This window comes from Zeus faber (genome assembly GCF_960531495.2).
Source record: "Zeus faber genome assembly, chromosome: 9".
Lineage (NCBI taxonomy): Eukaryota > Metazoa > Chordata > Actinopteri > Zeiformes > Zeidae > Zeus > Zeus faber.
Window position 1 is genome coordinate 27,253,428 of NC_137197.1, and position 16,850 is coordinate 27,270,277.

The following is a 16,850-nucleotide window of genomic DNA, read 5'->3' on the forward strand; positions in this document are numbered from 1 at the left end:
AGGGCAGTATTTCTCTCCTATAATCGGTTCTAAAAAGGGGCGTTTATGTGCATGGGATTACAATTCCAGTGTGAGCAGCCGGTTCTGCATTGTTAAACAATTAGCTGGACCCGGGCAGCCATTACCACCGCACTCCACCGTCAAGGACGCACTAATCCACTTCACTGCAATTAGGAGGCCGCCATTATGACAAGTGCAGCCATAAAAATAAATAAATAAATAAATAAAAGGTTGGCAAAAAATAATAATACCCCCCCCCCCCCACACACACACAGACACACACAAACACACTCAACACGCGCACACAGACACACACACTTGCAGTAACTGCACTTATCCTAGAGGTGGCAGCAGTGTGGTAGCCATTTAGAGAGCTGAGACATGAATTGTGTTAATGATTTTTAGTTAGATCAGACTCATTTAACCAGTACATGCCCGTTCAAAATGTAAGACTTTTCAAGCCATTTTAACAAAATGTCAGTGATTCAGTCCTGTGTTCCACAATGGAAGATGAAACTGCCGTTTAAAGTCAAACAAATTTTTTTTATCATCGCCGCAACATGCACGCATGAGCAAAATCAGCACGCACAGGTCGCATGATAGCATTGAATTGTCTAGTGACTGGTCAACAATCGGAACTCACCAAGACGGTGGCACGTGCAGATGTGACTGACGACAGAACTTTATGGATGTTGTGGATCCGACGAACCCACAGACAATCTGAATAATATTTGTATTCGGGGCAGTTCCAACATGGCATCATTTGAGTTTCATCCAGATCGGCAGTTCAGTTCAATCGCAACCTCACCAAGACAGCGCCACGCACAGATGTTTGTTGCAATGGAGAAATCTTTGCGTGCATGTGCAAGTTGACAGAGTACAAAGATCGCTACGCACAGATATAATCGCGATTGGACTTCAACTAAAGTAATTTAAGATACAAACTCTTAACTCGAACTTGAACTCTTGAAATGCTGCGTACATTGCAGTAGTGGAGTCGTGATCAGTTGTTTGTAGACCCAAACATGGTCAAATAGTTCACCAAGGAGGGGGGTTGGTGGTGGTTCTCTACAACAAAAAACTGTGCTTTTGGCCTTCCACAGGTCATCCACAGGACAGAGTTATTGCAGCAGTTCTTGGTGATTTAAGAATTGATAAAGAGTTGCATTGCAGGTCGAGAAGTTGAACTTGCAGACTAACTCTGTCCAAGATGCAATAGCATACAAATACTCCGTGTTGTATGCCCAGCATGCTGACGGGTTAAAAAAAAGAAAAATAAATGCGACAGTACATTGTGATGATACAAGTGTGCGATTGGTCTCACTCCTTCTTTAAACTGAATTGAACCAGCTGAAGTTACTTTGTTTTGTTTTGTGGAGCCAGAAACCTGCTTGTTGCCGCTTGCAGCTTTAATTTCGGGCGATTGAGCTGTTTCCTTCTGTTGAGCACAAAAAGTTTTGAACCCCTGATTGCTACTTGCGGCTATATTTATTATTTATTTATTTATTATTGTTAGGGTTCAAACCACGAAGGGGTAGAACCCTATTGTTTTTCTGCTCGTTAATTATTCTTTGTTTAATTATGCCACGTCTAAAATTTCCGTGAGCTGGAACGAGCTAGAAACATAAAACTTGGCCCAATAACTGGAAATTATGTGCAAATGCTTCCCAAGGAACATCATCCCAATTGGCCAGATGGTGGCGCTGTAATTAAGGCCCAAAAGCCCATTTTTACCGCACTCCTCACGCTGACTCCAATTTACTTGAATTTGACACAAGTCCATCTCAATGTGCTCTACAAAAAAGCTTAAAAGATCATAAAAGTCCGCCATGATGGATGTTTTGCTAATTTGCATAATGTGAAAAACAGTCACGTAAATACACCTTTTTGGATTTTGACTGTGTCATCACCAAATTTGGTATACAACATTGCGGGATTGAGATACACATTTCTATTATAAATGAGCCAGATCGGTCAAAAACAGTAGAGGTAGGGTTGTCGAGATAATCGAAGGACATACAGAGAGACTCCTTCCTTTATTAGTTAGATGTACTCATTGAAAGTACAGCTTTAGTGTACTAGTCATTAAAATGCTGTGAGTGTAGTTAAAGTACGTGTATAAAAGTGTATTGAAACATTAACCCAACTTAAGTACACTTTTTGAAAGTGTACTGTGTTGTCAAAAGTAACCAAAAATACATGAAAAATATGTATTTAATATATTTAAGCAAATCTTAAGTAAGTTCTAACCAAGTACAACTAAAGTGTTTCAATTTAACACAACTTTAGTATATTTATTGTGAATACATATACTGTACTGAATATAATTTACTTTACAATAAAACATTTTTCCACTTGGGTTCTTTAAGTTCATGACGCCAAGCTATCATTATTTTCCATTTGTATCCCCACAAAACATGACTTGGACACAAATACCATTTAGACCAGAGAGAGGGACACGCGTGTCTAAGTGAGATACAAACTGCCACCACACACACACACACACACACACACACGCCAACAAGACTGTGCACATCTGCTAATAGTAGTTCAGAGTTGAAGAGGTCATTCAGCATCCGTTGTTGCATTGTGGAAACACACACACACACACACACACACACACGCACACACACACACTCAAATACACACTTGTTAGCCACACGGGGGTTTGAGACTGTCCCCCGTGTTCCCTTTAGGCTTTGTCGACTAATTAACCTAGGTGTGTCTGTGTGTGTGTGTGTGTGTGTGTGTGTGTGTGTGTGTGTGTCTGTGTGTGTGTGTGTGTGTGTGTGTGTGTGTGTGTGGACGCGCCCATTATCTCAACTAATTTTAGATTTACCCTCTCAGTAACATGGCTTGTTTCTGCCTAATAGGTGGTGGGTGACATTTGGAAAAGGTTGAGATAGCAGGTAGGGGGTCCAAATGCGAAAATATTAACAACGACTTCAATGGAGACACCACCCCCCACCCCCCTCCATTTCTACTTTTCAACAGCAAAGAATAAATAAGTAAAACAGTTGTAGAAAAAGGGATGATTTGTGAGACTTTTCCACAGTCAGAAGGTCCAGTAATGTCATTACAGCTGCGTAGAAAAGCTCTGAGTAGCTAAAAAACATAAAATCAGAAACTTCAACGGTAGACAATACAGAACCAAACCCCTCAAACTGATGGTGTCATTGCTGCGATTTAATTTGTTACCCAATGTGACACCCAAAGAAAACCATTTTCCCATGAAGACAGTTCAAGGAGCCATTTGTAGATTGGCAAAGTAACCATTAGGTCCAGACCGGGCCTGTCGCCCCCAGCTGGGGGTGGGGGGGGGGGACTTGCAAGCACTTATTCCACCTGAGATGGTCAGAAAATGCTGCATTGACAGTTTTCTCTGAGGAAGAGTTCCACTGGCCCCATAGTTCCTCAAGTGGTGGACAAAATCATTTTTAGTCATTCTCCATCATGCGTGGGAAGGCTTCCAGGGACGGCCAACTTGAACGTGACCTTAGAAGCTGCACAGAGGGAGGCTGAAATAGAAGATTCACCCCTCCATGAATATTGGAAACTGTGAATACTGCAGAGGGGAGGATGAGCGGTGTGCAGGCCGATTCATTTTATCGCTTTCTCCCCTTCTCTCCTCGAGCCCAAAGCCCTTGTTGTGGGCATGAAAGCAGGAGAAGCACAGATCGTCCGGAGAAAGTGTGAGATGGTGTCGTGACCAAAAAGGTCCAGACCTGGGCTAGTAAGAAGTCTGGATCTCTGGACGATGTTTCTATCTATTCTGGTCTCAAAAAACTTGGAAGAAAAAAATGAACAAAGTCTGATGTCAATAAGTTTATTGTGTATCTGGGTGTCAAGTACAGCAACATTGAGTGGCTCCGGGAAACTGACTAACTAACCAATCTTTTGGACTTCCTTATATCCCAAGATGCACTCTTGTCCAAGTACCTGTTCTGTCCCTTTCAGCACCGGGAACCAGTCACAGTCTTGGGGGTGTGTCCTAAGAGAGCCAATCACAGTTTTGTTACCATAAATGTTAAATTTTTTTGGGGTGGCTTTCCAAACAACCAATCCCAGTCTTGTGGGGTGTGAACCAGTCACAGCCCTGTTACTGGGGATGTTCTATTTTTTTTGGAAGAAGGTTTCTTCTGTGGTTCCTGGAATTCTTGTGCCATATACGGGTATGTTAACTTTACCTATTTTCTTTGTCTTAACTCTATTTGGATTCTCTCTTTTTGGGGCCTGTTTTTGTAGAAAACTTGAGTTATTTTTGCTATTTCATTACTTCCCTTTTTGGGCTTTATAGCATACATTTTTAAAAGGTTTTCATATACCTTGGATATTTGTGGTTTAGTATAACATGTAATCTGTTTATTTTCATGTGAGGGTTAATAATTAACCACAACATTCCCCCCTTTGTGACTTCTAAAGTCACATTCTAACCGAGGATAAACTAAAGACTTGAAGTGGTAAAACTGGTTATGCTGGATAACATATGACTTTAAAGGATAACAATAAGTATGCTGGATAACATATGGCTTTAAATGATAACAATGAGTACGCTGGATATGTTGTACGCAAACAAGCAGAAAAAATACCAGTGAACAAATGTACCAGTGAACAAATGTATAAAAAAACAACTGTAGTGAGTGCACGAATACTACAAGGATACACATTGTCCAATAATATGCAGTGAATTGTGTGAGAAAATACAGATATGGAGTTTTCTATGCATAAACATTAGAGCGGAAAAAGATGATCAAATATCAACCTTAATACAACAACATCCTCAATATAACCAGTACATAAGAAACTATTCATTTGCGGTAGCCTTTGGCAGTGAAGTTCACCAAGTCCCCTTTCGCATGCAGCTGAATACGCAGCAGTTGTTGATTGAGGGTGGTCACCTGCTAGCGCAGATAGTCATTGGCGGTACTGAGCATGCCCACTTGATCATTGTATAATGCCAGCTGATTAAGGTGAGCCTTAGCTTTGAGGTGGGTCCTTAGTGACTGGAGCCACTGTTGTTTCCTGATAAGTATTTCACGTAGGCGAATGATCTGCTGCGTGCAGTTGGTGAGGAGGATCTGGAAAATTCCCAGGAATCTGGCAGAGTTCCAGCTTTTCTCCCAGAAGTCGTGGACCACCACCCAGTCACCTCGTCATGTAGTGGTTCTTCAAGTGAGATGGGCAGAGTTGCATTGACCTGGGCACATAGACTTAACACTGGGGTGAGAGACACACATTATGACAACATTGTTTGATCTAGGTCCATGATTGTAAAAGTGGGGTACGTGGAATTATTCTGTGATTCCCAGACAGTTATGTTGAATAGCCAACTACAGTCTCAGTACCAAAATAAATGCATGCACCCTAGTGTAAAAACATAATTATACTATCACAATGTCTAATGTGTAGAGAATAATGTCCATAGAATATTGATTAAGCTACACAATACCAGAAAGTGTGTAAATCATGCAGGGTTTTACAATTTTCCTCAAATGCATTTCTCGAATGTTGCCTGAACATAATCCACTCTACACAATCCATTAATTAAGTAAATCTAAAAGTGATAAACACTAACTGGACAATCTGGTCACTACTGGTTTACGTGATGAAATTTGTGTGTGGCTTTTGTCGAAGACAGACCTAACCGCATTGGTCTCCCGGTCAGCACTTCATGCGGGGACAGTCCAGTCACAGCATGTGGTCGTCCTTGCATTCGCATCATCACTGATGGCAGGAATGACACTCAGTCGAGCTTACCTTTACCGCGATTCCATTAAGAAAACATATAGATTATCACCCAACAATATTTTAACCATGACAGGAAGTCAGCTTGATAAGGTCGATCATGAGGTGTTTAAAAGGAGCACTTGGAATAGAATGCAGAAAACTGGCGGTAGAAACGTCTCTTGCATTGTTCTAAGAACAATCATTATGTTTACTTAATTCTCTAACTATCCCCCCTTTTTGACAAAAGGTACTTACCATATGCAAAAACTAGCGGGGGAGATACAGCTTCCCCTGCTGATCATACACTATCAAGTGGCTCTACCACTACAAACTTTGGTTTTCCACAACAATAGTTCAGTGTGGAATGCCTCTGAGTAGAGGAAATACAAGATTGGTGAGGAACCCTGTCCTCATCTGAGGAGGAGACAGCCATTATTAGACAAGAGCAATACCAGGTATGGTGGCTTTGTTGGCTCCAAAATTTCCTATAGGGATGGGGTCAAGTAGATTAAAGTAAATAACACAAATAGGAAGACCATAATAGGAGGGTTTTGACATCAAAACATTAAATGGATGTTGTGAATATCTCATCAGCTACACTGCACCATATCACATTGACGCGTACACATTCATGGAATCAAAATAAAACAAAAGACAGTTTACAACAGATAGAAACACAAAAACAACTAGTTGTTCAAAATATAAAAACACTGTTTTATACAAAAGCAGATGACGGACAGACTGACAAAATGAAAAACCCTCCTAATAGTTGTACTTATTAGTCAAAATTATTGTATTTGAACTTTTCAAGCGCTTCAGTAGCAAGATCTGGGCGGGCGAAGCCACAATGGCTATTGCTGCCAATTAGTCATGTGAATCTCCATAAGAGGGAGGAAAAGTAGCTGCAGTAGGAGCGGTGCACCGCTTCAAAGTGACATGAGTGAAGTGAAAGTTGCACATGTTGATGATGGAGAGGTGTTGCCGGAGAGAAATGAGCGGATTTGCTCCGTAGCGAGATAAAGGCTTCAGCATGTAACCAGCCCAATAACCCTGGCACCAAGTTTCCAGCCATTATATGCAAAAAGACGTATTCCAAGATTGCAACAACACAGCTAACATAAACCCATATCCCTCATCCACAGTTAAAGTAATCCAGCAAATCCAACATGGAGCAGGTGCAAAAGCTTTTTTGAAAGCAACAAAAATGTTCTCCCTCGTGGCTGGTCAAACATAGCCTTATTCCACAATCGGAAAACATCAATAACCACAACAGCCCAGAAAGGCCATGCCAGGGTGTGACCCTGAGGAAAAATAAAAAATAAAATGAATGTCATGACTCAAATAATGAACGTTCTTTTTCGCAGGCTAGAAAAAGAAACTATATGACCATCTTGTTCTTAGTATATTTTGAAGTCCTATCCATGGCACAAGCATATCAATAAACTATCAACATTCAGATTAATGTGCTGCCATTAATAAACTCAAAATCAGCCAAAATAAATTTCTGTAATATGGCAGAAAAACATTGCTGGAGGCTCCACATAACTTCAATAGTAAGTTAAGCAACTAGAGAGGGTAAGAAAAAATAATGTGATTCGCATTATAAAACATTAAAAAAAAATGCATTCAATACTATATTCCTAATTTATATATAGTATTTTTACTTATACCCTTAAAAGGTACAGCTAATAAGTGCAAACAATAAGACTGAGATCACAGCAGTCATCAAGCTAATAGAAGCCTGACTAATCAATAATAATCAATAACATTTGATCAACTATACATTATCTGATGGTCAATTTGTGTCACCAAACTTATAAGAAATCACATGAGTTATTCATTAAGCTTTGAACTGCTAGTCTTATCTCTTGGCCAAGGAGTATTCAATTATAAGTCACATCATACTGCAGCCTTATTAGCAAAAAATTGATCGGTTATTTCCAATCAAGTTAACACCTTTATTTCAAAAAAAGAAAATGATAAGTATATATATATATATATATATATATATATATATATATATATATATATATACTGTATATGTGACCCATCGCAGAAAAATCTGCATTGTCGCGCATTTCTAAAATTGCCAGGGGCAGACAGTGATGCTGAATCTGATACCGGCATAATCCCGGATGTATGCGACTCCAAAACAAACGAAATAAGCCGCTGAGAGGCGATGATAAGGGGCCTATTGTCCGACGCGCTTCTAAACAAACAAATGTTGATGCGCTGAATCCAACGAATGCGTTTAAGGGTGTTTATTAAATCAACATAAGGAAACTTAAATAAACGGTGCCTTTAAATCATAACAAAGCGATCAAAACAAATAAACGAAATCAAACTAAAGGGGTCAACGAAAGTGTGGGTTCCCCAAATACCCCCTCTCACTCTGATTCTCAGCAGGAGATCAGCTGGTGCCTTTTAAAGTGCCGCCCATATGCCTGTCAATCATTCATCCCACACCCGTGATAGTAAATTCATTCATTGACCAAATATAACCCAAAACATAATCATAATAATTCATAATAAATTCATATACAATAAACCTGATAATATTAAATCAATTAATAGCAAACCAATTCATTGCTCCTACACCGGACTTCGAGAACTTTTCAAACAGCAGATTTCAACCTAAATGTGACGATGAAATGGAATATTTTCAAGAACCACTGGAGGAGAGCGACGACACCCTGTTGTCGTTACAACAGAAGAAGTTGATGACGTGATGAAGTCCGTTGAGGTTGGTGATGCAGATCATGAACAAGTAGTAATGGACAAGATTCTCAAGTTTACCTGCAAATGCAGCGAGGGGCAAAAAGAAAGTGAAAAGAGGCAGCCCCAAACAGGCTCTCAGAGTGTGGCTGGGGTAGGGTTGGGGTTAGCCCAAATAATAACTCCAAGAACTTTGAAGATATTTGGCATATGCACATTTATATATCAAATGACACACCGAGGCTGATATAGAGACTCGTATTATTGATAGACTCTACATTTTGTTGTGTTGTCCGCACTTTGAAACTCCTAAATAATTCCACTTTTATAAAGCATGTATATTATTACTGTTAAATAAAAGCCTTTTTAAAAATAAAAGATGTTGTGTGTCGATGACGCTGTTCAACATTCCCTCAAAACACAAGCACAATGCAGAGATTTCCCCCATTCAGCAGGGTGTCAAGGCCCTATTCAGCAGGGTGTCAAGTGGCTATGTGACAAGTAGCCATGCAACTTTGTTTGTGCTCCAACCTGTTTGCATTCAGGGAGCTGGCTGAATAAAGCCAACCTGTTACCTGTTACCTATCCACTTCGTGCCTTGTGGCACATAAGGCCTTCACAGAGCTCTTCCACCTCTCACGATCGGCTGCTGCAGTCCTCGCCTCCACCCATGATCTCCAACCTCCTTCCCCTCTCTCCTTCTCAACGGTGTGCCTCCAGGTGGTCGTTGGTCTTCCTTTTATCTTTTCCCTTCTGGTGCCCAGGTCATTGCTATGTTGCAGTCGTTGTTGTGGTCCTGCCGTAGTATGTGTCCAATCATCTTCCATCTTCGCAGCTTCACTTCGTCACTGAGTGGCTTAATTTCAGCTCTTTCTAGTAATTTTTCAGTACTGATGTGATCTTGCCAATGTATTCGGAGTATTCTTAGTAGCCATCTATTATGGAATACATCAACAGCCTTGTTATCTTCTTTGTTCATTTTCCAAGTTTCACATCCGTATAGCAATACTGGTACCACTAGTGTCTTGTACAGTTTTAGCTTTGTTCTTCTTGTGATGCTGTTGGAGCTCCAGGTTTTCCTAAGTCTGATGAATGCACCTCTCGCGTTTGACAGTCTATTCTTCAGGTTCTTCATGCCGCCCCCTTCTTTACAAACTGTGGCTCCCAAGTAGGTGAAATGGTCAACCTCTTCGATATCTTGTCCATTTATTTGGAGTTTTTCCTTGTTTCTTGCGTTAATCTTCATTGTTTTTGTTTTTGTGTATTGATCCTGAGTCCTATTCACCTGGCTTCCTCGTCCATTCGTGTTGTTTTACTCTGTATATGCGGTTTTGTGGAGGAGAGTTATGCTACGTCATCTGCAAAGTCCAGGTCGTCGAGTTTTGATGTTAGCTTCCAGCGAATTCCATTATCTCACTCTTTAAATGTTCTTCGCATTATCCAATCCATTACAATCAAGAACAAGAATCTGGACTTGTCGCATCCTTGTTTGACGCCGGTTTTTATGTCGAACCACTCATATATTTCTCCTTGGTCTTCTACTGCACACTGGAAGTCTTCAAAAAACATTTTAACCGTTCTCACAATCTTTTCTGGGATTCCATATTTCTTCATTGTCATCCACAGGCTTTTGTGATGTACGGAGTCAAAAGCCCTTTCGAAGTCTACGAAGTTCATGAATAGTGTTGCTTGCCACTCATTAACCTGTTCAATGATGTTTCGCAGTATGAAGACTTGCTCTGTTGTTCCCCTACCTGTCCTGTAACCTGCTTGCTCCTTACTCAGCCTGCAGTCGATTCCCTTTCTTATGCGATCCACAATGATCCTTCCAAGTACCTTTCCCACTACGGACAGTAGGGTTATGCCTATTGTGTTTTTGCATTCTTTAAGATTTCCTTTCTTTGCTAGTTTGATGATAAGCCCTTTCTTCCTGTTTGTTGGGATCTTCTCCATTCTGTAGCCTTTTTATTGCTTCTTTGACTTCACCTAGTGTTGGTTCGGTTGTTATGTTTTCTTCAATTCTGTCGTTGAATTCACATTCGTCCTCTTGGGTTATTGGGTTTACTGGTTCTGCTCTATTCAAGACTTCCCTTAAGTGTTCAGTCCATTTCGACTTTATTGCATCTCTTTCGCTGATGAGGTTGCCATCTTTGTCCAGTACTGCTGTGCTCTGTCTGGGTTTTTCGTATCTTTGTGAGTCCGTATGGTGTCTTCATATGTTGTTTTCTTGCAGCACTTTCGGCTTCACTTGCGATGTTCTCCATCCATTTTTTTTGTCTGCTTTTATACTTCTCTTCACCTCTTTGTTCTTATCCGCGTACTTCTCTTTTAGCTGTTTTTTTATTCTTTCAGAACGTGTGCCCAGGATCTTCTTGTTTATGCCATCTCTTTGTTCTACGAGGCTCCACGATTCTTCACTAATCCATGGCTTCCTCCTTTTCCGTGGTCTGCCCAAGACTGCCTTAGCCACTTCCGTGTAAGCCTTCTCCATTACTTGGAAGTCGCGCTCCACTTCTTCATCTTCCACTCCTCCCTGCTCTTCCTCCTCCAGGACTTCGTACTTGTTCCTTAGACTGATGACAAACGTCTTCAAGATGTTTTCCTTCCTCAGCTTTGCTGTGTCATATTTGACTCTGCAGCTTTTCTTCTCTTTAGGTTTTCTCTTCAGTCTTAGCCTAATTGTAGTGCAAACCACGTAATGGTCACTTCCAATGTCTGCAGACCTGTATGCTCTTGTATCTTCTACCGAATTCCTGAAACGCTTATTGACGAGGGTATGATCTTTCTGATTCTTGGTCTTTCCATCCGGAGATACCCACGTTGCTTTGTGTATGTCTTTATGTGGGACCAGAGTTCCTGTTATGACTAGCTCGTTCATGTCACACATTTCGCACAGCTTTTCTCCATTGTTGTTCCGCCTTCCGAGTCCATGCTTGCCCATGACCCTTTCGTAATCTTGGTGCTTGTTTCCCACTTTAGCGTTCATGTCTCCTGTCACAATCAACATGTCGTGTTTGTTCCTATTATTGAGTATGTCTTTCAATCTCATGTAGAATTTGTCCTTTACTTGTTCATCTGCATCTTCCGTTGGCGCGTAGATGTGAACACATGTAAGCTTGATGTGTTTGGAATGGTACCTGGCTTGAATGATTCCTTTGTTGACTGGTGTCCAATCAATCAGGGCTCTTGCTGCTGTTTTTGACATCAGTATGCCTACGCCTTGCCTGTGGTTGTCGTCGTCTCTTCCTGAGTAGATGGTTTCTCCTTCTGCCAGTTCCATTTTTCCTTGTCCTGTCCAGTGTGTCTCGCTGATGCCCATGATGTCGATTCCTCTGGTTGCCATTTCTCTTGCTGCTAGTGTTATATTTCCGCTTGTGTACAGTGTTCTTACATTCCAGTTTCCGATCTTCATGGTATTCTTTGGGTGCAGCAGTAGCTTTTTTGGCCCAAGGGCGTCCTGTTTGTCTTCTTGGCTTTGGACCCTGCGCGTCATGGTGTCTCTCTTGTTGTGAGGACTGGCTACAGCGTTACCCAGTGGTGGTGGTTTTGCTCTGCTTGTGGTTTCTGTAATAGTGTTCTTTTTCTGGGAGCGGGTTATTGGCCCTCAGCCCAACCTTCAACCTGGAGGGCCAGGGATATGTTTACACATGCCTTGTGCTAGGAGAGTGGTCTTCCCAGACTTGAGCAGTCTCTCCTACCGCTCGCAGTGACCACTAACTGGGTTGGCACTTGCCGTTGACCACACACAGTGGTTCTTCCGCCAACCAGCTTGGGAACCTCACCGTTGGTTTCAAGGATTCTTCCGCTGAGGCTACCATCCGACACCCTGTTGCAGACGTCTTCACCTTAACTCCGTTGGCCTACTGTTTTTTTCAGGGTTCCTGTGAGACCTTCTTGGTTACGGTGACGGCTCGGGGGCTCAAGACCCCCACCATGCATCGCTCCCACAGGCAATCCCATACTTTGGTGTTTCCAAGGGTGCACCAACGAGGAGGTGGAGTAGGACTTTTGCACCCTGAATAAAGCCAAGGGTGGGGAAAACTTTGAAGGTAATTATCTCAGAAACATAGGTTGCCACACCCTTGTCATTAACAAGTCATATATTTTAAAATATTTGCTTGATTTGCACAAGTGACACCTTGTTTTCAAGCTCTGATTCGTCACTTTCAAATGATGTGAAATTTCCTTTTGAAAATTATTTTATTTAAATTGGCCAATACTCAAACTACAATGTATTTTTCTTCGATTTCTTGCCAGCCCCCATATATTCCCTGCTGGTTCCTCGTCTAGCTCCATTGTTCTGATTTTCCCTGCGGTTTCTCCGGCTTTATTCCTTCCCATGGGGTTATATTCTTACTTTACTGACCCGCTTCTTTGGGGTGTCTGACTATGTGTGTCCACTTGCCCATCTCCCACCTAACTCGCCTGGGACTGACGGTAATACTCAGTCATGGATTTGGAGTCTGTCTGTCATGGCCCTCTATAGCAAACCCCTCCAGTACCCTGAATATTGGGTTGAATGGGATGGTGGCTGGGTCCCCATCCCTGTTATAGTGTTCTGGTGTAAAGACTTCGTCCTTGCTAAAGTGTTCTTTGTCCATTAACTATTTTTGAACTTGTAAGTTAGACAGCCACTCTGATTAAGGAATAATGCCACGTATGCAGACCTTTAATGGATACTTTTCCAAACTATCTAGGGTGGGAGGGCACCTACAATCCCCTTTTTCCCCCTCAGTGACTGGTGCAGTGCTGCAGTCGACAGTGTGAACAATGCTAATCCAAATAAAACCAGGAATCCCTTCACTCCTGTGTTTGTTGTCCTAATTATCTCTGCATGTTCTTGCTGACCCTACAGTTTCTTAGCCATATGTCAATCTACTCCCTGCCTGTTCAGTCCTTTCCTTTACTTGAGAAATCGCAGCATATGGCTGCGACGACACAAGATGGAGAGCATTATCTACAGTAGTCGCGTCGACATAGTTCCTCTTGAACTTTTTATACTCATCTGATGTTCTTTTTAGATACGCTTCCTCAACACTTGAAAGATGTATATAATTACTTTGTGACGACTCCCTGGACGAGCTGTACGTTTGCCCAAATATGGGCTCCGCTCAGAGAAATTATAACATACATGCCGTTGTCTCTTACTAGACCTGGGAATCTTATACTTGATAACAAACCTCTGTATACTACTCTATTTTCAATAAAACGCACACAACAAACTTTACCTCTAAGTGCGGTAATGGCGACTCACATACTATGGACGTGCTATTTTTACACATTTTCCCTATGGTTCTTCTGCGCGTTCGGCGGCAGTTAGTGTTAGCCAAACAAATCCTCCAGTGTCTCTGAAGTGCAGGTTGGTCCTTTCCAGGTCTTCGGTCTTGTTCTTGATTATCCTTCTCTTCTGGCTCGGCTTGCCAAATTGTTGTGACCGAAAAGGTCCAGACCTGGGCTAGTAAGAAGTCTGGATCTCTGGACGACGTTTCTAGCTATTCTGGCCTCAAAAACTTGGAAGGAAACACTGGAACTGTACAAGTTGGATGCGAAACGGTTTGTGTATCTGAGCGTCAAGTACCGAAATAAACTTTGAGTGGCTCCAGGAAACCGACTATTAACATTACATGTTCTGCCCCTTTCAGCACTGGGAAACAGTCAGTCTTGGGGGTGTGACGCAAGGAGCTAATCATAGTCTTGTTACCATGGGTGCCCTATTTCTCTTGGGGTGGTTTTCCAACAACCAATCCCAGTCTTGTGGGGTGTGAACCACTCACAGTCCTGTTACCAGGCAGCTTCTTCTTTTTGGGGTGGTTTTTAAAGAACCAATCACAGTATTTGTGGGGTGTGAATCCGTCACAACCCTGTTACTAGGGGTGTTTTTTTTGGAAGGTTTCTACTGTAGTTCCTAGAATTCATTACCTTGGCCAATTTTCTTTGTCTCAACTCTACTTGGATTCTTTCTTTTTTGGGCTCATTTTTGTAGAAGACTTAAGGTTTTCATAAACCTTGAATATTTTGGGTTTAGTATAACATGTAATCAGTTTATTTTCATGCAGGGGTTAATAATGAACCACCACAACGGCAGATGTGGGGAGGGGGGGGTGATTAGACGATGGCAAGAGCCGAGCTATTTACTGGCGACGACCAGATTGAAAGGAGGGATGGAGTTGGACCAAATCCTGTCGTCAATCGCAAGCTTAACACATTTTAAGCAACATGAAGTTTTTTGAAGCAGAGTTTCTGGATAGCAACTTTTGTCGTAAAGCTTAACTGGTGCAGCTCCAAATTCCAAAAGGGGCGTCGATATTTGACCGTTTAAAAGACGGTCTCGGTCCCAATCAGCTATTGTTCCATCGGATTTGTTTCTCAGCGCCACCTGAATTTTGTTTCCCAAACTCTGGGGTTCTGGAGCAATATTAAACTGGGACATTCAGCTTTGACATCATTTATTTACTTTTTTAAATTATTATTTTTTTTAAACGCTCGCTCAAAACAATGTTGACATCGGCGTCTCAGATGTTAATTGAGAATGCTTTGAAGCAGCATTATTGGTAGCCGTCAACGCTCTTTTCGGGACGCTTATACCTCAATCGCTGAACTAATATACAAAGAGAAGTTGAGCTACCATAGATTCAGGGAAGGGATCACAGATGGAGTACAGCCAGAGTTTAAACAGAGGAGGCGGCAAGTGTTTGGTTGACTTTGTTTTTATTCACATTTAATAGATGCTGGCGGCAGCACATTCCTCTGACATCTACCCTGCGAGACTTCCTATCCCGCTGACCTCCCCTCCCCACTTCCACCTGAAGACTAATCTCAAATCTATACAACAAAAAAAAAAAAAAAAAAGGGAGAAAAATGTCAAAAAGAAACAAAAAGACAAATCAAAAATCAGAATTTATTTCAAAATAAAAGTCAGCATTGTGGATAAAAACCTTTCAGAGGAGGCAGCATAGGAGAAGAAACAGGGGTGGGGTGGGCAGCGTTTATTAAAATAACTTCTCCCGATAGAACTGCGTGCTCTGTTTCTTTGTAGCGTCTCAGAGCCAGGCACGGTAAGCACTCAAGAGGAGCCTCTTTTTTTTTTTCGGCATCAGACGAAACTTGATCTGCGGTACAGGAGCTGGAGAGTCCTTTCAGCACACTATTCCTGATGGAGGTGTTAATGATACGGCAGAGGGAAGGAACGGTGGCGACTTGTCCTCCTTAGTGCATAGGTTGGCATTTGGACTAGAAGTATGCTTCTAAGGCACATGCTTACAAATCTTTCTATATATTTTATATAAGCTTTATACAGAAATTGTGCGGTGACTGAATTTCTCTCCACCCTCCTTCCTCGCTCCCTCGACTGTGGCTTGAGGGGACTGTTGGGTCTCTGTGGAGGCTTGCCGGATGAGTATAAATATCACCACGTTAGGCACCGAGAGCCGCCGGCGCAGAGAACCCACACTGTGCCGATCGAGCAGACTCCCGACACGACAAACAGTTTATAGTCTGTAAACGACCCCACTTGACAGACTTCCGATTACCACTTGTATTAAGACCATTCCGATGCCTTTTGTTTGGCTCCTCTGATCTCCCCTCGTCCAGTCGGGACGAAAATGGCTATGAGAAAAAATAAAATAAAAAAGTGTGAAAAAGGAAAAACAAACTAAAAAAAATTCAAAAGATAAAAGAGTCCTTAAAAGGGATGTAAACAAAGCCCTTGAGGTCGGCCTCATCCTCGTCCTAATTGTCACAAGCATTGTCCTTGCCCGGTTGTTGGGTTGGGAAAAGTTCCCCCCACACGCGCCACCCAGTGTGTGCACATGTGTCGTTGTGTGGTCACTGGTACTGGAGGTAGTTCTTGAGAGTCTGTGGCAGGGGGAGTGTGTCGATGTGATGGATGCGCTCCCTGCCCAGCGCCAGACGGGCCACTCGTCGGCACAGATCCATGAGGGGGAGGGGCTCCGCTGTGTGGAGAGAGAGAGAGAGAGAGAGAGAGCGAGAGACATTAGAGTCACGTCAGTAAGACCTGGGAAAACTTGGCAAACGACTTGAGGTCATGCCCTGAAGTTTCCACACAATCTATTCGTTAATTTATATCACAATATTGAAAATACATTATCATTCAATCATCTGAGACTCAACCCCATTATACAGTGCAGAAACACAACTATGCAGTAAGTACAGCAAGTATGATTTTAGACCTGAGTTGAAGTCATATTTTCTTTGTTTTGAACAGCACAATTGCAATTCTCTATGTGATCATTGCCCAATGTCAGTACACAGCTGCTTTTCTCTCACTGACAGGCATCAGACTTTTATTTTGGCGGTGTGAAGTGTGTGGATGTCAGACAGGTGATCAAAGGTCAGGCCATCAAAGCCAGGCCGCTCTACCAAAAAGATCATCTGGTTGCCTGAATTCA

At 42.1% G+C, this 16,850-nt stretch overlaps 1 protein-coding gene across 1 annotated transcript in view; it reads right to left on the bottom strand.

Annotated features, from left to right (window-relative positions):
• Positions 1-15,279: 15,279 nt before the first annotated feature.
• Positions 15,280-16,850, bottom strand: part of LOC307234507 (SPRY domain-containing SOCS box protein 4-like) — a 48,792-nt gene continuing 47,221 nt past the window's right edge. Inside the window, exon 4 of the mRNA XM_080006247.1 lies at positions 15,280-16,394. Coding sequence (XP_079862373.1) covers positions 16,267-16,394 — 128 coding nt within the window. The 3' untranslated portion in view covers positions 15,280-16,266. The remainder of the gene's footprint in view (positions 16,395-16,850) is intronic.